The following is a 23,802-nucleotide window of genomic DNA, read 5'->3' on the forward strand; positions in this document are numbered from 1 at the left end:
TCTATGACGGTGGCGACAGCAAAAACCTTAAGAGGGCGCACTTTAACAGCACCAACATGCGTGGGCACAGAGCAAGCAAAAAATGAGCAGAGAGATTTTAAAAAATGTTTCACCTACCAACACCTGGATGAGCCTAAATCGTAACAAGCTTAAAGAGTTTTGTAATTTAAAATATATGAGCTGAGGATGATCTCTTGTTATGGAAGATCAATAAAAGTATACAGCTGTACACTTCAAACTAGGTTTTGTTTGATATTTAATTGCAATTGGCCCACTTGCCCACTACCAGCACATGTTGGCTTATATGCAGCTATAAGTGTTATTTCAGACAATTGCAAATATATTTAAATACACAAATTACATAAGGATATTACTTTTGCCATTTTTTCATTATATCTATTTTATTTCAAAACTTAGCTTGGCAGATATTACGGAGCAAATGGAGTGCATATCAGTGTTAGCACTGTGGCAATTTGACTGAAGAAAAACAGCCCTGTCACAAAATACTAGGAAGTACTCCCTTAAGTGTGATCATTATCATCACTGCAACCCCCCCCCCACCCCCACCCCCAGTGAAAGACATGCTGGTTTAATATGGTATATGAAAGGAACACACCATGATAAAACAGCCTCATTGCTATTGTACACATTATTTGTAAACCAAAAATATAAAATATTTGGAACTCAATTTATTTGAGCTACTGTTATTGTATTGCAAGCTGGGATGAGTTTTGTGACTGGACACTACACAGCAAATGCTATTAAAAATCAATTTTACCATTGATCTTTCATCACAACAACCAAAGACCACAGGGATCTCATTCTTTACGGATATTTTATAAATAGTCACACTATGAGGGTATACGGCTGAATGAAATCCAAGAGTGAATCACAAGAAGTGAGCAGTTTTCTTGCCAAAGTCTTTAGAACACATTCATGTATACAGATCTGAATAAGGTTTTCACTGTTTGATATTTTTTTATTTCTCTAGACAAGGGAGTTTGATACAGCCAGTTGTACACAACAAACTAGTCTTACCAAGGTGCTACAGGAGAACTTTCAGGAGACAACTTGACTTACAAACTACCGGTACTTCTAGAAAAGAGCCAACTGTCCCAGTTTTGCAAATGTGGCAACACATTAGCCTGTGTTTTATGATATCCCGCGATTTATGAAGATTACTCAACCAAGTGACAGTACCTGTAAAGACATTGACAAACTCACACACACAGATGCATATGGTGGTTTTACAAGCATTTCTATCATCAGCCTTTCACTGGTGAAAGACATATTTCTAGCCAACATTTTACATTCCTTAAACCGACTGTTTATGCTACAGCCTAATATAACGAGACACGCATCACTGGATAACAGACTAAAAAGTGACTTGGTGAAATTCATCATCTTCACTGTTGAGTAAACCTCTTGAGAATGAACCGGCAAGATGGTAAACACAGAACAAAAGTTTGAAAATACAGGACGTTAAATTGAAATACATGCAATTTGAAGTACATGTATAAATCTACATATATTCTACGGGCATACACTGATAAAGGACTCTTGTTTTTCAAAAGAGACTAACAGTATATTACCATTATCAATATACAAAATTTCATAAATTTGTTTGAAAAATGATTAGGAATTTAATATGATATAAATTTTTTTGAAAAAAAGATAAAAAATTTCCACAAGTCTATCTAGACTGTTGACAGTCCCTTATGCCCTCTTTGCCTGAAATACAAGTAGCCAGTTAAGCAAGTGCCATAGAATGGGTGTGAATCGAAAGTTTTTTATACACAGCTGAGAGCTAAAGGCTCACACAGGACAAGTGCAAAAAGCATAGGCCACAATGGCAGAAGGAGCTGCAGACTGTCTTACATCTATCTTGAAAGACCTAGCATATCCATTTCAGATTATCAAGGAAGACACCAGCAATTGGAAATGCTGCTGTGACCAGACATATTTCTGTGCATGATTGTCATCATCTGCAATGCAAGCACTACAAGACCTGCAGGAGAAGACTAAATCAACAATTGACTGTGCTGAATACAGTACCAAGTACTGACTGATTTTTATTTTGCCAAGAATTACTTAATGTTTATTTATTTATTTATTTATTTTTTATTGTATTACTCATCAAACAGGCAAACCCAATTACAGGATGAGGTTCCCAAAACCAACTACCCAATGGAGCAATGAGGAGTAAAGTGCCTTGCTCAAGGGCACAACACCGTGCTAGAGTCTCGAACTCACCATCGTTTGACAGCAAGTCTGTTACTCTGGACCTACCAGATCTCTAGCTCATCATGCATCCCCCAACAGTGAGTCCAGTACCCTAACCACTGTCTCACAGTGCATGGTGTATTACATGTTACCAGTCAAAACACTGGAAGACATACGGTTGAAGTGTCAATGCAAATGAGCTGCTAAATACATCAACAGTAACACTGAAAAACAAGTCATCGTTGATGACACAGTCCCCACTTGTTAATGGGTACTTTGATTACATGTCCTAAGAGGATAGAGTCCTCTTCATTTATTAGGTCTGTGATAAAAATACTTTGATACAGATGGCGCTCAATGGCCAAGAATGAGTTCCATGGTGATGAAAACATAAAACCAATGTAGGCCACCATCCTAAAGTTCATAAAATGAGTCAACTAGGAATTAATCAACAGGATGTTGCAAAACATTTTTGCATACAATTCTAACACTTGACAGATTATCACTGGTACCATATTTCATAAAGTTTGATGCAGTATTTACAACACTATGAGATCAACATCTGTATCAAGTTTCATCACATTTGACGTTGTATTAATTTGTGGCTACATCACCCTAATTAGGAAAGTTCATTACTTATGCAATTACAAATTAATTAAAATGACACTGATAAATGTCTTTTTCAATGTTAAAGCAATGTGACCTTACTGTTTAAAAAATCAATATGTATATGTATGACGTAAGTCAATGTACATGTACCAACTTTGAATAAGATCAGTTGAGACTTGCCAGAGTTATGGCTCTCGACATGAAACAACCATAACAAAATTGCTACCATGTGGCCATATTGGACCATCTCGTGAAACCAATCGACATACATATGTATAAATAAGTCAATGTCCTTGTACCAACTTTGAATAAATTTGCTTGATACCGGTACATGTCTGAGTTATGGTTCCGGACATGAAAAAATCGGAAAAAAATGGCCACACGGCGGCCATATTGGATTGTATCATAAAACAAATCAATGTGCATATGTATTATATAGGTCAATGTCCTTGTACAAAGTTTGAATAAAATCGGTGAATACAATTAGTTGAGACATGCCCAAGTTTTGGCTAAGGACACGAAAAAATTGTAACAAAATGGCTGCCATGCAGCCATATTGGCTCATATCAAGAAACAAATTGACATACATATGTATGACATAGGTTAATGTCCTTGTACCAACTTTGAATAAAATCGGTTAAGATATGCCTTAGAGTATTATGGCCCTCGACATGAAAAACTCGTAACAAAATGGCCACACAGCAGCCATATTTGATCGTATCACATAACAAATTGACATGCATATGTATGACATTAGTCAATCTCCTTGTACCAACTTTGAATAAAACCCGTTGAAACATGTCTGAGTTACTGCTCTGTACATGAAAACATCGTAATAAAATGGCTGCCTAGCGGCCATATTGGATTGTATCACATAACAAATCGACGTACATATGTAAGACATAGGTCAATGTCCTTGTACCAACTTTGAATAAAATCGGTTGAGATATGCCTGAGTTATGCCTCTGCATATGAAAATATCGTAACAAAATGGCCACACAGCAGCCATATTTGATCGTATCACAAAACAAATTGACATGCATATCTATGACATTGGTCAATGTCCTTGTACCAACTTTGAATAAAATCGGTTGAAACATGTCTGAGTTATGGCTCTGTACATGAAAAAATCGTAATAAAATGGCCGCCTGGCGGCCATATTGGATCTTATCACAAAACAAAATGACGTGCATATCTATGACATTGGTCAATGTCCTTGTACCAACTTTGAATAAAATCGGTTGCAACATGTCTGAGATCTGGCTCTGTACATGAAAAAATCGTAATAAAATGGCCGCCTGGCGGCCATATTGGATCGTATCACAAAACAAATTGATGTGCATATCTATGACATTGGTCAATGTCCTTGTACCAACTTTGAATAAAATCGGTTAAAACATGTCTGAGTTATGGCTCTGTACATGAAAAAATCGTAATAAAATGGCCGCCTGGCGGCCATATTGGATCGTATCACAAAACAAATTGACGTGCATATCTATGACATTGGTCAATGTCCTTGTACCAACTTTGAATAAAATCGGTTGTAACATGTCTGAGTTATGGCTCTGTACATGAAAAAATCGTAATAAAATGGCCGCCTGGCGGCCATATTGGATCGTATCACAAAACAAAATGACGTGCATATCTATGACATTGGTCAATGTCCTTGTACCAACTTTGAATAAAATCGGTTGTAACATGTCTGAGTTATGGCTCTGTACATGAAAAAATCGTAATAAAATGGCCGCCTGGCGGCCATATTGGATCGTATCACAAAACAAAATGACGTGCATATCTATGACATTGGTCAATGTCCTTGTACCAACTTTGAATAAAATCGGTTGAAACATGTCTGAGTTATGGCTCTGTACATGAAAAAATCGTAATAAAATGGCCGCCTGGCGGCCATATTGGATCGTATCACAAAACAAATCGACGTGCATCTGTATGACATATGAAGTAATCCTTGTACCAAGTTTGAATGAAATCGCTTCTTGCATCTCTGAGATATCTGCGTGAACGGACGGACGCACGCACACACGCACGCACGGACGCACACACGCACGGACATGACCAAACCTATAAGTCCCCCCGGACGGTGTCCGTGGGGACTAAAAACGAGGTGAAATTGAAGTTTTGGGGTTTTAGAACACATTGAAATAATTACGCATAAAAATTTTCCATGAAATTATTGAAATGACATTTCTTTGTAGTGTAAATGGTTAGCAAGTATACAGTATCGTCTTTAATCTTATCAACATTTAGTAAAGGTGTGTTCTATTCACAAAGAGTGCATCTTAAACTCAGAGGTGCAATATTTTTAACTCAGATACATCAATAGTAAGTGTCACACACTGACATGTTTAGGCTCCTTAATAAAAACACAGTTAAATATTTGTTTCTATCCCAAGTAAATTCAAGGCACATATCCATCAACTATTAGTATTTAAAAATGTTACATCAAGGATTGGAGATTAACAAGTTAAAAAGTGATCGAAGGAGTCACAAAACACTTTAAAAATGTTCTCACGGATGTGGTGAAGATAGATGTCATCAATTGCTTAACAGTGAGCCATGATTGCCATCGCAATTGAAACCTGCTTGTAAGATGGTTTAAACCACACTTCCATCCTTTGCAGTGGTGAAGGTGGAACGTCCCATAGGGGCTGCGGGGGTGTTACAAGGATAACGGTAGAATCAGTTGACAATGACAAGAACATACCATAAAACTGTTCTCTTATGGTAAACTCGTATTAGTTTTTAAAATTAACATAAAGTACCTTTCACTAGACATGAAATCAGTGTTTTGGTTCTCCCTAATCCCTATTTTGTCATGGTCTTGATAATGGCAAGATTAAGAACATGTTGTCAGTGTTTCTTTAGTGTCTCTGAGCTTCAAGGCTTTAATATTTTCTGGAATAGATAGTCATCTGCATTACAAGTAACTTACAACGCATATTTCAGATGACCAGGAATTTCAATAATCGCCCATTTTCACATTCATGTGAAAAAGTGGCAGCTAAAAACAGATTTGTCAGCACAATTGGGTCAAAACTGATTCTTTTACATACAAGGATAAGTTCACGGTTCATTATCATTGGTATCCTATCAATGGATAGGCACAATGTTCATATCTATTTGTACATAAGTTGCAGTAAAATCTTTGTAACGCATTATTAGAAATCAGGTATTGCATCACAGTATTATATCAGTCTTAGTACCCTGCAGGAGTCTTTAATTTATTCAAATAATCAGTTTTTTTAATAATTTATGTTGCCGCAGTTGCTGAGAAAGTTGGCCTTCTGAGAACTTTTTAATTGAGAGTCATGGTACCTGTAACTCATGATGATTTTTTGGTATTGTTATTCTACCATAAAAATCAACAACCGTTGGTCTACCCCCAACAGCATGTACATACATGTATAGTGGCTGGTGTTTCTTCTGCCAACACAGCTTGTAAACCCATAGCATGCACAGTTATCATTGACAATTTCATACCGGTACATCTAACCTATACTGAATCGGGTCTGTGACAGAACAATTACACCACATACATGCATCATGTACTACATGCTGATAGGGTATTCAAACTTACGGAATGGAGAGGACCAAAAACTAAACGTAGTACATTCATGATACCAAAATCCTTCGAAAATCTCCCTAGATTACATGTACTGGGGCTTTGTAATGAGAGAGATCTAGAGGAAAAGACACATCAAACTGTACATCACTGTAACAATTATATTTACATATCCTGGCTGACTTTGGCTGAAAGTCTTGACCTTGGACTCTGACAGGGTCCATACACTTCTGGAAAGTACTTGAATTTTTGAAAGTCTCCTGGAATGTATTTTAAAAGTCCTTTGGAATGAAATTGAGTCCTGAAAAGTTCCTGAATGTTGATAAGCCACCAATTATTTTTGATCACAAAATGATTGGTCATGATATCATGAAAGTGATATGTATGATGATATATACAAATTCTATTTTGAAAAAAATGACACGTGAAAAATGGTGTTTTAGACTTCAAATAGTCCTTTAAAATTGCTGGAAAAATTCCTTGAATTTTCAGTGACTTTGAGTGTATGGACCAGCCAACAGCGCAGTGAAACAGAAACTAGTTCACATAGTCATGTAAGTCAGCATCTAACACAACACTTCTTCAAATCTGTGTGTGTGGTATATTTTGAGTTTTTAGCACAGGGTAACAATCTGTCTGCCCCCTTCAGCCTGACAGCCTGACAGTTTGCAAGTAATCTTTTAGGTTCTTGTAAACCACAGCAGTTACAATGATGAATGCATTCTGAAGATGATACAATGTACATAAAATGAATGTGATACCATCAATGCAACATCAGACCAAATTGAAAAGTTGGACATAACAAGACAAATATGTTTCATGGCAATTCTGGATGAAAAGCGTGAAAGCAGTCAATTATAGTAATCTTTCACCCTGGATGTTGATTCCGGACAACATTTTGTGGATATTCCACCTTTCTATACATAGAAATGACACCAGCCAAATATGTAAATGAGACCAGTTTACCATAAGAAATGGGTAAAAATTCAAGAATAAGACTATTGACCATAATGTTGGCATTGAAAATGGTATTGCTCCTTTTCCAATACTCTTGATGTTTGGAGTACCGGTACTAGTTTATGATTGGTTTCTCATCGCCATCAGCGTTCAAATCCCTGCCTGGTAGTGGTATGTAACCTTGCTTGGGTTCTTTGATTTGCAACACCCTAAAAACAAAAATCACGTACTTGTGAGAAACAGAGAAAATACAACATGATAACTGTGTTTTTGTGATGTATTACAATATCATAATCTAGGCAAAGGTGACTCATGGTTAAGGTGTTTCCATGGCAATGCACCCATAAATTAACCTAAAACATTTTGGAGCAAAAAAATATTCTGAATGTCACATCACAGATATCTTAAATGGCAAAATTAGTTGTTTTGTTATGGAGATAGTGACTGAGGAAATGATGTAATTAAACATCACACAGTCATTTACACTGTTTTTTGAACTCTTGATTTATCTCTATCATGGAGTATATGTACTCATACAGTACAAACAGAACTGCAGTTACTTCATCTTTCAATCCTTTGACCAAACATCAATGGAAGAAAACTATTATAATCCCTTAAAAATCTTGTCTAACAATTTTAACTATTGGGATTTTTTTTTGAGACTTACGCAGTGATAACGATGGCAACAACCAGAAGACAGGCCATGGTCAAGAACACCAACCCTGGAAGCTCATCAACAGTTTCGGCGTAGATAGTGTTGAAAATGACGGGGGAGAAGCACATGCCTATACTCTCAAAACAACCAGCTGTCGCAAAGGCCGTTCCTGCAATGAAGCATTTAACATTTTACTCCAATGGTGTGAGGGCGCTTTACTCCAATGCAACATGCATTGTATTTGTTGTTGTTGGTGGTGTTGTTGTTGTTGTTGTAGAAAGATGAAAATTGCAAGACAAGGGGATAAGTTCAAAGCCTTTTTTTCAAGTTTTCACATAATGTGCTCAGCAGAAACTTACAATAATATATATGCTGTAACAACTTAGTATGTTTAAACTATTGTTGGTTGGGTGCGGTAAATTGGTTGAAAGTACCAGTATTCATTCAATGATACGCAATCTGTTCGATACCCATGTAACAGACCAATAAATATGGATATTTAGTTTCAAATCGTAAACACTAAATTTACATATTTACTACCTCCTTTCGTTGACTTTTAAATAATATCTTTGGAAATGTTATTGACATATAACAGGCATTCAAGAAACTTGTTGAGAATACCTTTGTGTAGTTTGTGGCCTGTGTTCAAACTGACCCACCTTGTTCAGACTCTCTGACAATCTTGGAAATTTTAGCCCTGAATATCGGTATTGCCAAGAAGCTAATTGCACCAACAACTGCAGCTGTGTAAAGAAACAGAAATACAAGAAAAATACATGAAAAGTTCCCCGAATATTAGGACTAAAACTGAGTTTTTGACCATCTTTAAACTTACTGAATGAACTCTTCTACATTTCTATGATGCTGAATGGTGCATAGAAAGCAACTACACATCTATAAGTCTATGGTGACATACCCATGCATTATCTTACAAAAATACTATAATATAACACTATCTCAGCATAGATGTGGTGTTTATATGCACAATATATATTATGGCCCAAACATGGGACTATGTGCCCGAGGGTAGGTGACCATTTGCCCAACGTAAGGAGGGCAATGGTCTCCTGCCCCGAGGGTACATAGTCCCTTGTTTGGGCTATAATGTTTTTATTACATGCGTCTCTTACACAGTTTTACTCAAAATATTTACATTTATTGCCAAATGATTTATTTCCATCCTAGACGAAAATGTGTTACAAATGGAACGATCTTCATCATCGAATGGTGCATTGATATATTAAAACTACTGTTATGCGGTTTAACAATATTTTTTATGCAAAATTTTCCAGAACCCAGATTTACTATGCAAAAAATGTAATTTAAACATTTTACAGTCAAGTTGAAAATAGTTTCGGGTCACTTTCAGTCAAGTGATGACTATGCAGCCTGCGACGTCATCGATGAATTACCATTGAATCCTATGGAGCGTGCGACGTTCCATATACGAGGCATGTAATAAAGAAGCCGATTCCTTCCTAACTCACTACACGCACATCTGTGGACAACAGTCCGCATGACTTTTTTGCAGAGGCCTCTTGGGAGCAATCGCAACCCTCACAATAATTTTAAACTATCAATTTACAAAGTTGAACGGTGCCTTACCAATGAACATGATGGCCGGAGTAAATGCAAAGGCAACCAGCAGCAATGAAGCAATGTACGAAACTATAGCAGCCTGAATCATACCCAGGTCAGATAGACAACATGATAAAAGCTTGCCTCCCACAACCATACCTAGACAAAGAAAAAAAAAAGAAAATAGATATTATGAGCGTTGGGTAAATTCTGTTAGGACACTGACTCGTGCATGCTGTCATCTGATTTCAAAGAAATGATAGCGCCTGAACTTGAAACAGATGGCATATTTCAAAATGTAAACAGCAATGATCAATTTTTCTTCCAGTCATGTCGAATCATGGAGCTAATCCCTGGGGACAGTTTTCCAACACTGAAAATGTTTCAATACTTTCTGGCCTTCTGCTTGTGTGAATTCATTTTGTTTTCACATTTTTTTTGTGACAACTGAAAAGTAATATTTTCCACATGTAGTTAACACAGGGAATGGCACCCGCTTACAATTACAAATATCAGCAAATTATATATTTGTTTCTCCAAAATCTTTAACTTTGCACAAAATGACCCTTATGTATTTGATTATGGAAAGGAAAAGTTCAAAGTTTCAATGAAGAAAGTTTGTGCTTGTAGCAACTTGTTAAACTACAACTAGCTGTGGCTGAAATTCGGACTCTCAAATTTTTACAATACTTTTCTAATCCACTGCTTTGGGGCTCAGATATCACCATCCTAGTTTTTTGAAGATGAAAAATTTAATTTCCCCTATAGCATTAATACAGGGATGGTGGCCATTTTGAATTTCAAATACCATTGATTTTTAGGTACTTTGTTTCTCTAATACCAAATTTTGCATGGTGACCCCTGATTTTTCTTCTTGACTTCCGAGGGAAAAGGTTTCATGTCTCCTTGAGAAAAGATTGAGCAAAAGTTTAAGTCATCAAATTTTGAAGCATGTACTACCAGTACCTTAAATATTAAATAGAGAATTTTGACCACTGTCTATAGAAATGGCAGAATGGGTTGACCTGGCTGAACTTCTATAGATTTGAGAAGTCATGAATAATGCGCACACGTACCCAGAGCATTGAAAAGCAATGTTGTGCCAACATAAAACCCAATTAGAATAGTAGACCAACAGAATGGATATGCCGTTACGTATAGGACAGTCAGTCCCAGAGCTGAATTGACAACCAGTGTTATAATGATGTTGTTACTAAAGATGGCAATGAGTCTCCAACGTCTCCCCTGGGTGTTATCTTTGAAGAGATTCCGAATGTCTCGCAGTTGTTCCATCATGTGAAATCTTTGATTTGGGTCATAGATGATAGTCTCTTGTGTTAGAAATATGGTGTACAGTACAGTCAAGACAATTAATATCAATGCCAACATGAAGGGAAGACCGAAGCCTTGCTTGGCAATCAGAAAACCGATACCAACTTGGGAGAAGGAGGCTGCAAAGATAGTCAAGAACTGTACAATAACAATGCGATATGTTCTCTGTTGCTTGGTGGTCACATCAGCAATAAAAGCAAAGAATCCTGACAAGGCAGTGAAGAAGTTGCCTGTGGCACCGCGCATGGCTTCTGCAATGAACAGATACTCTAGTGGTAGATTCAGGGAAATGACAGTCAGGTATACGGCACAGTATATTGATAGGCCGCCACAGGGAACCATGCAGGCAATCTTGCGCCCGGCTTTGTCGCTGTACGAACCAATGAGCGGCGCTGTGAATATTGACAGAGCGTAGCTGACAACGTCAAAATACAGAATCCAATAGGAAGACTCTGACTGTATGGTGTTCTCACGCTCATACTCAGGGTCACTATGGTTGAGTTCCTCACAGGTCCCATTCTGCTGGACAAAGCCACCACCTGTCGGTGAAAACGAGGGCGTGACGCCATGGCTCAGAGAAACAGCATACTGCACGTATTGCACTCGCACGGTTATACTGGTTGTGTAGGCAAGCATAAAGAAGAAAACGGCCGGCTCAACTGTGATGCATCGTTGTGATCTACGTCTAACCACGTGTACTCCGCCACTCTCCTCATAATCAGACTCGGCATCATCAGTTTTCTCTGGTTCCATTGCGGATGATCAGGTACACAAGTGAAGACTTCCTACAGAGTCAAGAAAGAGAGATCATGATTACAGCAATACCGGTCTTGAAGACAGAGAATATAAATTGTCAATGTTCAGTTTTTAGCATGTAAAACTCTTCACACAGTCTCTAGGACATGCTCCGTTCATATTTTTCTTCCTGTTTTCTGTCAATCCAAGAATGAACATTAATTGTAATGTTTTGATTGCATAAGGAAAGGAACCTGGTTATCCCATCTGTGGTTGCACCACTTTCTTGTTGATAAACATAGCCTAGCTCTTCCTCTAAACAAGCGATGAATGACGAGCAAATGTGAAGCAAATTCAGCAGTTGATACATGTCCATAGTTCACCAGTTTTGCAGCTTTCAAATCACTGCAAGACTTTGCCAAATAAGCTTTTGGGTGCATCCCTTTATATGATGCTTCAGCTGTGGTCACCAGTGTCGGTACGGCTGCCATTTAAAAAGTTTGGATATGGACAAGGGATGTTGGGGTATGTTGTGCATAACAACAGACCTGTTGTATGGGTCCCATACACAAGGCTGTAGATGGGATGACCCCCCACCAAAAGTGACAGACAGCTTGTTCAGCATGTACGATATTTGCGCTTTTAAGCTTTGCACGATTCACAACCAGGTCTTATAGTTTTTTACTACATCCTACTTTTTTATTCTTATCCTTTTGGCAAATGAAATGCTAGCTTGATTTTCAACGCATGTTTAATGCCTGACTTATAAATGTCAACTGAAATTGAACAATAAAACAAGACAATAAAATAAGCTGTGAGATTTACTACATGTATGTCCAAATTACCTGTCCGGTGGTGATCTTTGAACAGTATCCCACAATCTCAAAATTTTTCCTTGATCATAGAAGTGAAGTTAAACTGACAGTGATATATACGTGAGATCTGAAACCAGATAGGAAATCTGCGCAACAAGTGTGATGGATTCGTCCAGAGAACCTCTTTTTTATTCCTGAAATGACTCAGAACAACCAGTATCCCCAGCAAATGGCACTTCCTGTTTCATACAGACCACTGTCACATGACTTTTGTTTACATTTGCTAAAGTCGGGTCAATGCGAAAGCACCATACAGTGTGACCTGACAACATGTGATGCTGCTTTGACATTTTTACTGTAGTATGAATTTATTACATTTATTGTGATGTGCAGGAAAATATCCTCTAAGAAAGTGGGCGTTTGTTCAGTTCACAGTTCATTATGTTGAGAACACAGGAGAGCTCACACACAGTCTGATCATTACACTTAACAGAGTTTCCTTTTGTCACAGTCATTTCAAACTCTAACTGTCATTACCAAGGGCTTGAGAGCTCAAGGTTCTGCAATGGATGAATGGGTCTTTTAAAGTCACATCAAAATACAAGTCATAATTTATGTAGCTAACAGCAAATAGACTGCTGGATAAAGATATGAGAAGGATAATAAATGTATTGACTGAAGTTTATGGTGCATATACTCCCACTCTCATCCATTGTTTGTAGAAATAAACTGTGCCACTCTAAACTAACAACTAACTTGTTCAAATACCGTACACTTCGTGGAGACTTTTTTGAATTTCATGCTATTGTGTATGCAACTTTATTGCTCAATTGATGGCCACTAGCCCAAGTTCATATGTCACCATCCAAGGTCGATTTGGTTAAAAACATAACATGTCCCAGATGTTGCACTTCACATGTCAATTCATACAGGATGCTATTGTTCATTTGCTGGCCATTGAATTCGATGTACTACAGTATCTGGCAATTAACACACTCTGAATAACATATGTTTGAAATGAACAACTTTGAAAAGTTCTATGTCATCGAAACTAAAATGCAGAATGACCTTAGTAATGGTGTCTGGAAACTGGCCAAAATATTTGCCAGACATCAGGACTGGTAACTTTCAAAACTTGCCTGTCCTGCCAGAAAGTTGCCTGTCCTGAATTTTTGACAAATCCATTCATTCAAAAAACACCAAACCATTAAGTATATAAAGGAAAATGAGGGCAACTCCACACATCGGCTCTACCAAGATTGTTTAGTATTACGATATGGTGAATAAAAGGATCATTGCATTTATTTTGTCTGGAATACATGGCGAGACACCGGTGAATCGATAGTGCTTTGACCCTAGTCATGTGATCTGGGTCCCCGGTAAACCGGTTTGTTGATTGAGTGATTCGTCTTAACAGTGTTTCGGGACCAAAAATGGGGTTCCTTCATCAGTCGCTCGCTTGTTTTGTATCCCCTCCGCTTGGTTGTGTGATGAAGTCATCTTCGTCCTCGAGGAGGAGAAGCCAGATTCGTTATTGAGAGAGTTAGCCACTATTGACTGACTCTATAATGAGCGGTCCGGTGTGTGGTGTCATATTATATATATATGACCCAGCATCGACCGGAGTTTCTGGACGCTTATAAGGATTTTTGTTTTAGGGCATATTTTGAGCGTTGCTAGTGCTCGTTATGTTAACAGTAAATGTTGTACTAATCTGACAACGATAACTTGTTTTAGGCATTTAAATCGATTAAGCGAACTTTTGGTTTTATGTCAATTTTTCATGGACTTTGTAATAGATTTCGGGTTGATATTGGTGCCTGCTTTCCGATGTTTGAAAAGCATGTTGTGAAAGGCTGTTTCGAGAAATAAATCTTATTTCTCTGTGTTTAGCCATTCCCAGGTGTCATGGTTTCGTTAACAATATTTGCTGTAAACGGCCTTTGAAATCGGTTCGGTCTGAGGAGAGTATTGGTTTATTTAATTCATGCCGCCAACTTTGATTACTTATATGGCAGCTCTCTCAGTTTTTGATTTTCTTTGCCAGATGATGTTTTCTGTATTGCTCAGCAATCTTTTCAGTTTGGTTGATTGTAGTACCAATTCGATTACAGATTGCATCTTGGTTTTATACGATAAGTTGTGGCATAAAATGGAAACAAATTAAAAAAATTCAGTTTCCCCGTTGTTAAACCCGCTATCGTGAAACCTTTTAACTGTTTGAGTGATATTGGCAAAGTGTGTTTGAATTAACTCACCGGACTTTTCGGTTGTCGTTCCGGATATCGACGGAATGCTTACTCCTTCACATGTTGGTCAAAGATTCATAACGAGCTATGATTTTGTAAGAAGGATTTGTTTAAAGATGCTCGTTTTATAGACCATGAAGAGTGTCGTTAGAAAACGACTCGAGGGTTGATCCCAGAAGTAAGCAGTGATTTTTTGTTCACTCTCCTGTGTTACATGTAATAGAGTCCTCCCTTATGTGCTTAGTTTAAGCGAGCAGGCCGTAGATGCGGAGACATCACTATCTGAGCTCGTCTGAGACTGGTGAGACTTTGAGCTTGTTCTATTTGTAGCAAGGCAGGATGTGATTACTGGTTTGAGTATATTTACATTACGTCACCGTCAAAGTGGACCGTTATCTGATAGGTTAATTGGTTTCAGGCACTAAACTTTGATGAAGTTTATTTTGTCCCAATGGTTTCCGTGTAAGAGCCAAGGTTAAAATAAGTATATATTTTGTACACAAAGATAATGGTTGAAATGATCCATGTTTTTGCTGGTTTTTTACTGCGTTACCTATGAGGTAGTCGATGGATACCCCGGAGGGTATTCTCGTGTTTGCTAGCCCTCGACTTAGATCACACATGGTCTTTCCATAAAATGGAGTATCCGTGCTTGTAAAGTGACCTAAGAAAGCACAGATATAACGTGTGAGATTTACTAGTATGAGCGACCTCCTGTTTACCCGTGTTTATATGTCCAGCTTGCATTGCGTTCCGGCGTCACACAGTTGCACAGTTTCAGTAGCATAAGCGCGTTGAAGTTGGACGTATTGGTATACTACATTTCGTTTATTTTACACAACATCAAGAAGCAGCTGATCGATGAGATTACTGGGTATGCCGTATGGGCTATTATCGAGAGCCCGACACACGGACGTGGAAGTACAATTTTCCTCCCGTCCGACTGAAAAGTTACCCGTCTCGGACGGGAGGACGGGCGGTAGTTTCCAACGCTGTTAGTAATGGTTTCAGGAGCAATTGATTTCCATAGTAGAGTCAGAAGAGTAGTTATATTGTATGAATTTGCTTTCAAACTGCCATCAATCACTCAAAATTTGGTAAAATTGGTAAATTTGTGAGATTTTATGACTGAGAATATCATTTACACACACAGGCCAGGGTACAGCTGCTGGCAAACCGTCTGTGAGTGTTATCCTAGATCCTCTTTCCATGAAGGTGGCAATTTCATTTTTCACTGTAAATAAATATATAAATTCACCATGAATCCAAGGAGAAATGGGGTGTTAATGTGTTATTTCTGATATTCATATAATCTGTATGATAATCAAACACAAATTAACCAACTTCATCTGACCAACTCAAATATGTTATAGCGATCACTCACAAGGGGCTTTAGCTTAACCCTTTGCACCCTGACCCCCTGGTACTCTATGATGTCATCGGACATTTATGTCCGACCCGGGTTCAAAGGGTTAAGAGGGCCAGTAGCTGTAACTTTTCATGATTTTCTTCACTCATTTTGTTGTGAACAGCAAACAACAATTTCTTGTTTACTCCCCAAAGCATGTTGAAATACACAGTTTTCAGCTTGTCAACTCAGCTGTATGAGTCAGATTTATACATGTATGTATAGACATCATGTTATTGTTGACAAATGAATTCTGGTCCAGACTGAATTCAAATGTAAACAGTAAATGTGCAGTTTACATATATAGATACTATGTTGACAAGCTACATGTAAATCATGTGTTTCAACATCCTTTGGGGAGGAGAAACAAGAACTTGCAATTGAGAAAACAACAAAAGGGAAAAATATCACCAAAAGTACCTGCTACCAGACAAATTTTGGCAAAGTTTAACAGCTTCTCAGATGAAGATGATTTGCACATTAAAATTCTTATTGTTTTTCCTGGCTTTGCAGCAGATCTTGATACATGAACATCCTTCTCCATTTAGGTACATATACATGTATATTTATCAGACTACCGGGACTAAAAGGCAGACTCAAGCTCTCCTGTATCGGCGGTCAACTGACAAATCTCATTGTTCTCTAACATACCACTCCATATGGGTGGATCTAAACTATAAAACTTTTCCTAGTAGTAATGGCCAGTTGAACAGAGAAGGGTTGACCTTTGAATCGCATCCATACACAGACTCACATTACTACTCCTGGAAGCAACTGTCCAACGATGCTGGTATTGACGTCAAAGTACTAAATACATACATGTAGCAACTGAGCAAGATTGGGATTACAAACTGGAATAAAGCTACCGGTAACCTAGCCTAGACCCTATTTCTTCACTTTGGCCTCCGTGCCTCCATCCATACTCCACACTGGAGTGTGGATGGAGGCACTGAGGCCACACCTGGTAACCTTGGTGCATTTTATGTTCGAACAACTCAGCCTAGTAAACAAGGCAAACATTGTCGATTGTAATCAAATGCTAACGCCAACATACTGGGTATGTATGTACATGTACACCCTTGGGCAGTTTTATGGGCTATTTTATTCTGTTTCTACCAGCCCCCTCCCCCCACCCACTTAGGGTCAAACATGGATCCATGTTGCATTGCTGACTATTGTTTGCAAAATGTATTACAGGTCAGAGAGTACATTTCTGTGCAAGCTATTCCCTGTATTCCAGTACCACGAACCATGGGCTACCAATGACAAAGATCAAAGGTAGAAGTCACACTGCACTGTAAATTCTATGGTGATTGTATTAACCCAGCCTTCTTTTATTAAAACTGGTACAGTTTTTCGAACTTTGACCGAAACAATTTTTTTTCAAAAGGACTTTGAATTGCATTGCATGCTGGGTTTGTATTTATGACTCGGCATCATGGTGAACGATAACCAGCATTTCTATGATACGCTACAAATACCACTCACATGATGATTATGTCACAGTATAATAATTACGAGCATCCTTTTCCAACTTTTTTGAAAACTAGATTTCCATTTTGCTTGAAGTCTCTCACTTGTAAATTGTTGTCTCCCACTAAGCATTGAATTACAACTTTAATAGTCTTTGCATATATCTCATCAAAATTTCAATGAATTTTACTACTTTTAATCTCATTATCTTTCATTCTACCCCTTCCTATAGAATATAAACAAGTGCCAGTGTTGCTGGAGAGGTGACCTTGGCAATGAAAGTCAACAAAACTGAAGGGCATGACAGCTTAGAAATAAAGTAGTCAGTGTTTCATCTAGACAGGGGGATGGGGGAATAGACGATTTTCCGCTGATTGCGAGATCTCGCGAGACTTTAATACATGCCCATAGAAACAGGTTTCCAGCTTTGTAATACAAGTCGAACTTTGTATGGAACTAGAAAAAGAGCAGAAGTGAGCAAAGATTGCAACTTCATATATTTTATGCAGTGTTTAACGTAATTAGCGACTTGTCCTGTTTAACGCAGTTTGTCCTGTGTTGCGAGAACACGTCCACTGCGAACCACATATTCTCGCGATATCTCGGAATGTCTCGCGCGGTTCGGAACATGGTCTATTCTCCCTCTGTTGACATGTTGGCACCCCCTAGTAACTTGTCAAGGGGTACCAGCCCCACATGAAATGGGACTGTCAGTCACACCGTCCTTAGAGATACAAGTACAACACATGAACTGAGTGAAATCCCCCAGAACTTTTCTGGTAAAGGGGGAAATCCCCCTGTTGATGGCATCCTGGATGAACCACTGATGGTGTGCATATACCTTTATAACTGGAAACAATTGGACCAAATGGAGAAAACAATGTGTTTCTGATAACTGGCCTCCAAAATGAGGGTGGGTAGGTTGGCGGAATTATTTTCATTTTAAGTTTTGTTGGCTGAGATCCACACAATAAGGTAACATTTAGAGCATTTTAGTATTTTTTTAATGCAAAAAAACACCGAAGGATTGTGGGTTTTACAAGAGTAGGTCGGGTTACCGGAATTTAACACATAAATTACTAATTTGGTCGGTGTTGGTGAATATGCGCACATACCACAATTTTCATGTGATTGCTAAAGGAGACTAATAAACACAAAAATAGGCAACACTTGTTGTAAAAGTATGGCACTCCCTAATCATTATTTATGTGAAATAATAAAATATTTTGCCATGCCAGTCTCAATATGTTTTTAATATTTAGTTCAAATACACTTCATTTGATATCATTTCTAGTTGAACCAACGTTTGCTTGACCTGTACGTGCTATAACCTTCGTGTTAAATTTTATGCATCAGCTCGAAAAAAAAACGAAAAAAAATTACAGGCAATTATTTCCCTAATGTTACACCCAGCATTGACCAAATCAAACCCAAAATATGCAGACTTTCGGGAAAATTATTCAAATTATGATAGTCGAGCCCTTTTTGTATGTTTTTTCATGTAGAACGTTATGTTGGAAAGCTCGACGCTGGGTGTGAATATGGCTTTGACCTCTACGATTAATAAATGATGATAATTATTGCAAATGTCGTCTGTCCTCAATAAATCAGAGAAACACAGTACAACCGTGCGAAATATGTTGCATTTGAACATGGTCACTGACCGTGATTTGAAGTGGTGTCCGTTTTATCGTGGTGAAAACGGTTAACAGTTATCTACACACTTCATTTCACAAAACACTTTTCTTGTTCTCGTTATCACAGCTCCCTCGCGGTTGTCCAATCGCAAGGTTATGTAACCGCACTGCCGTTGACGATTCTATTGTCATTTGCAGGACGAGATCCCCGTGCGGTAAATGCACTGTCGGGACAAGCACGAGCGACTGTGGCTAGAGAAGAGAGAACTTTTGGATGAATGGTTTAAAAACATGGAAAAAGCCAAGTACAGTTGCTGCAACGAGGCTCTCGAGCAGGGGTAAACGGTTTTGTGGAGAGACCGTGGATAGGGTACGATCATGGTGCCCGCACGGAAACTCTCTACCCGTACCCGTCAAAGTTCATCAACACAAGTGCAAACGGGCAATTTCTTCCGTGTGTACGTATGTACATATATCAGTACATATAACGTGGCTGTGCGATAATATTTTGTTAATATTAGTCACTAATCTACGCGGTTCGGGGTTTCAGCTCACCTGATGCCGTTGTCCATTAATCCACATCAAAATTAAAAAGACCTACACCGTTGACGTTGTGACTTCGGATAGACTCAGCAGAGTTGTGTGTTCAGTTCGACACCACGTGATGATAGGTCATTAGGTCACGCGTTGTGGGCGTCTTCTGTTGTTGTAGGTGGCGCTACTGCCCGTCATGGTTACAAGGAGGGACTGTGTTACAAAGCAAGGAACTCAAAGGAATCCCCTCTGTCCCCTGGAATATAGCTTCGATAATTGTATCTTAATTGCATTTGTCAATCTTGTTGGTACAATGAACAATAAACAATAACGTACTACTCATCTTCTATATGAATTTTCGAGAGTAAGTTATTTCTTCTCTATAACATCGGAGCATAAGCTTAGGGTATTCAGTAGTCATAAAGATAATAAAGAAATATGAAAAAAATATAATGGAAAATATGAACATTATTAAAGAAATATGAAAATATGATAATATATTATTTTCATCATTATCATCATCATCATTATGAAGCACCAATGTTGAATTCCTACCAAGTTCGCCATTCGAGCGAAAAGTACTCTATCACATGTAGGCCTATGTGACTTGTTTTCGTCGAAGAGTGCAATACCGAGGTATGCTAAATGATAAATAAAGATGTTTGTGTTTCAGTATATTTGAATCCAGACATAACATCGACGGCAGCTTGAAGGGGTAAATCAATAAAAAATACTACAGAATCTAAAACAGAATAGATTGGAGACATTCCATTTGTTTTAAATGATCACTGCGAAGTTTCTTGTCTTCCATTTCTATGCAAGTATGCATCAAGACGAGCTGCTGAAGTACTCTTTAAAGCTGTCCCTGTATGCATATGTGAAGGAATGAAAAAAGACTAATACATTATGACAAGAATAGCTTGCAACATGCTTACGAGTACAGGTGCCGCCAACAGGTAAATTTCATCAATTTCGAAAAGTCATCACAAAACATGTTTTGAAGGCTGACATACCGATTTTACTTATTTTTGACCTTGACCTAAAATTTGGAGGGGAAAGTAAAGCTGTTCGTAACTGCCCTCCTACTTGAATATACGGAAAATATGCCCTCCCACCGAATTTTGATCCCCACTGCCCTCCAGTATCTGCCCGATCCCCACTCCCCACAACAATCCAAGCTCCCCACTGCCCTCTCCCCACTACTGAAATTCCCCATTGCCCAAGATGCGAACCAGGCAACCCCTCCCCTCTAAAATAGGCGCTTAATCTCCCCTCAAGTTCTATCAACCACGGCATTCCCCTCCCTCTACGTATTTTCCGGTACCACTGTCAAAAAATTTCTCCCCGCCCACTGAAAATAAAGAAATTTCTTCCCCGCCCACAGTAAATATCGATTTTTCTCCCCGCCCGCTAATAATTTTTGAAATTTGCCCGCCCGCTGAAAAACTACAAACGAACACCTTTTTGCACGAACAGCTTTATACTAGTTGGCGGCACCTACCAGTATCATGAGTATGGGTAGTGGTACAGGCGGATAGGTTACTGGCTGGGTAAGGGCGATTGGCAGTGCGCCCTCTATTTGTCATGATACACAAATCAAATGCAGCGGTATCTTGTCAGTTCAAGCATAGGGGCCTCAGTCTCCGATGATGATGATGATGATGATAATAATGTTTATTAAATATTTAAAGATGAAGAAAAATAAAAATATATTTTGACTCAGTAAATTTGTTGTTGTTATTATTATTGTTGTTGTTGACAGTATTTGCAGAAAAGAACATGTATGCACTGCAAAATTTAATACAGCCTAACTATAGCATGGGCTGCAAAATTCAATACATCCTTACTATACACATGCGCTGCAAAATTCAATACAGTCTAACTTTGGGCTGTATTGAATTTTGCAGCATACTTTGTTCTTTTCTGCAAATAGCAAATACATCGTAAAAGTTCAAATACCTGTAAGCTGATAACCAATGACGTTGATTGTGGCTAGAAGTGGGTTTACAAATATCGCCGAATCGATAGATTCATGCGAATTCGCCCATTTTAACACTGATGGATGTCCGTGGAACAACAGGGATGTATGTAGGACCACTGTTACCAGTGTAACTGAGAGTGCACCGACAACATACGTACGCCCTCAACGGCATAAACCTATGTATGTGAACTTCCAACTCCTCTGTATAACTGAAATATCTCACCTCACGAATTTTCGATTATTCTGAACAGGATTTTCCAGTAAGAACTCATGAGGTCATTTTATGGAGTTTGTGATTTCAGGGCACCTGGCTATGAATTTTTAGTTGTGAAGCTGGGGATAAAATACCCCGAGATTTCAGTGGTGAATTTTACCCATCCTGAATTTAAATAACTTTTACTAGATTTGTAAGAATTGGTCCATTTAAAATAATCATACTTTGTAAACAAGCGACCTAGCGGCCGATATAGCTCCGCTGTGTTTATGTAGAGAATAACTATTTTTGACACATGTTGATGAAGAAGGTGGAAATCTTTGATAGCTCAATGCAGTGGCCAGAAAAAAAATGGCTAAAATAAGCTGCAAAAATACACAATTGAAGATTTCATCATACTTTGAATATATCACATCGGATCATCCCTAAGAACATGTCAACCAAAGCTATCTGATGAGTCATTTTTGAGAATAAATTTTTTGACCAAAAATGGCAACCATTGCCCCCAAAAATAAAATTGCAGATTTCATCATAATTTCAAAAGATCAAATTTAGTTCATCTATAGAAACCTGTATACCAAATTTCAAAGCTGTTAGACAAGTACTTTTTGAGAAACGCATTTTTTGACCAAAAATGGGAAAAATTGCCCCAAAAATTCAAAATTGCAGATCATCATTATTTCAATAAATATCATTTAGTTCATCAGAAATTCAATATATATTACTTAGCTCATCTGTAGAAACCTGTATACCAAATTTCAAAGCTATCAGACCAGTACTTTTTGAGAAACATGTTTTGACCAAAAATGGCCCCAAAATTACAAAATTGCAGATTTCATCATAATTTCAATAACTATCATTTAGTTCATCTGTAGAAACCTGTACACCAAATTTCAAAGCTATCAGATGAGTAGTTTTGGACATACACATTTTGTGACCAAAAATGGCAAAAATTGCCCCCAAAATACAAAATTACAGATTTCATCAGAAATTCAATATATATTACTTAGTTCATTGAGAGAAACCTGTATACCAAATTTCAAAGCTATCAGACCAGTACTTTTTGAGAAACACATTTTTTGACCAAAAATGGTAAAAATTGCCCCAAAATTACAAATTGTAGATTTCATCATAATTTCAATAAATATCATTTAGTTAATCTGTAGGAACCTGTATACCAAATTTCAAAACTATCAGATGAGTAGTTTTGGAAATACACATTTTTTGACAAAAATGGCAAAAATTGCCCCAAAAATACAAAATTACAGATTTCATCAGAAATTCAATACATATTACTTAGTTCATCCATAGAAACCTGTATACCAAATTTCAAAATTATCAGACCAGTACTTTTTGAGAAATACATTTTTTGACCAAAAATGCCAAAAATTGCCTTAAAAATGCAAATTTGCATACTTCTGCACAATTTGAACAAATCTGAAATAAATCATCCCTAGGGACCTATGTACTAAATATCAAAGCTATCTGAACGGTAGTTTTGAAGAAGAAGATTTTTAAAGATTTTTTTACCAAAAATGACAAAAATTGCCTTAAAAATACAAATATGCAAATTTCACCACAATTTGAACAAATCTGACTGAAGTCACCCTAAGCAAACTGCATATCAAATTTCAAAGCAATCAGACATGCGATTTCAGAGAAGAAGATTTTTTTACTAAAAAGACCAAAAAATGCCCCAAAAATACAAATATGCAAATTTCACCACAATTTGAACAAACTGAAGTGAGGTCACCTCAAGTGAACTGCATATAAAATTTCACAGCAATTGGACTTGCAGTTTCAGAGAAGGCAATTGTTGACG

At 37.8% G+C, this 23,802-nt stretch overlaps 1 protein-coding gene across 1 annotated transcript; it reads right to left on the reverse strand.

The window, feature by feature from the left end:
- Window positions 1-6,188: 6,188 nt before the first annotated feature.
- On the reverse strand, window positions 6,189-19,912 carry LOC139135054 (proton-coupled folate transporter-like). Its single transcript, XM_070702246.1, has 6 exons — window positions 19,807-19,912; window positions 10,679-11,719; window positions 9,630-9,761; window positions 8,684-8,767; window positions 8,037-8,193; window positions 6,189-7,578 (listed from the first exon to the last, which is right to left on the reverse strand). Exons 2-6 carry the CDS (start codon window positions 11,685-11,687, stop codon window positions 7,485-7,487), a joined length of 1,476 nt encoding a protein of 491 aa, XP_070558347.1. The 5' UTR covers window positions 11,688-11,719; window positions 19,807-19,912; the 3' UTR covers window positions 6,189-7,484.
- Window positions 19,913-23,802: the final 3,890 nt, after the last annotated feature.

Source organism: Ptychodera flava, chromosome 6 (genome assembly GCF_041260155.1).
Source record: "Ptychodera flava strain L36383 chromosome 6, AS_Pfla_20210202, whole genome shotgun sequence".
Classification (NCBI taxonomy): domain Eukaryota; kingdom Metazoa; phylum Hemichordata; class Enteropneusta; family Ptychoderidae; genus Ptychodera; species Ptychodera flava.

What these genes read in the sequence shown, in the direction of transcription:
- LOC139135054 (XM_070702246.1), bottom strand. Translation starts at nt 11,687, where the DNA reads ATGGAACCAGAGAAAACTGATGATGCCGAGTCTGATTATGAGGAGAGT. An exon ending in ATTGCTTTTCAATGCTCTGG is followed by an intron (nt 9,762 to 10,678) that starts GTACGTGTGCGC and finishes TTCTTTGTCTAG; the next exon opens with GTATGGTTGTGGGAGGCAAG. An exon ending in TGTCAGAGAGTCTGAACAAG is followed by an intron (nt 8,194 to 8,683) that starts GTGGGTCAGTTT and finishes GCTTCATTGCAG; the next exon opens with GAACGGCCTTTGCGACAGCT.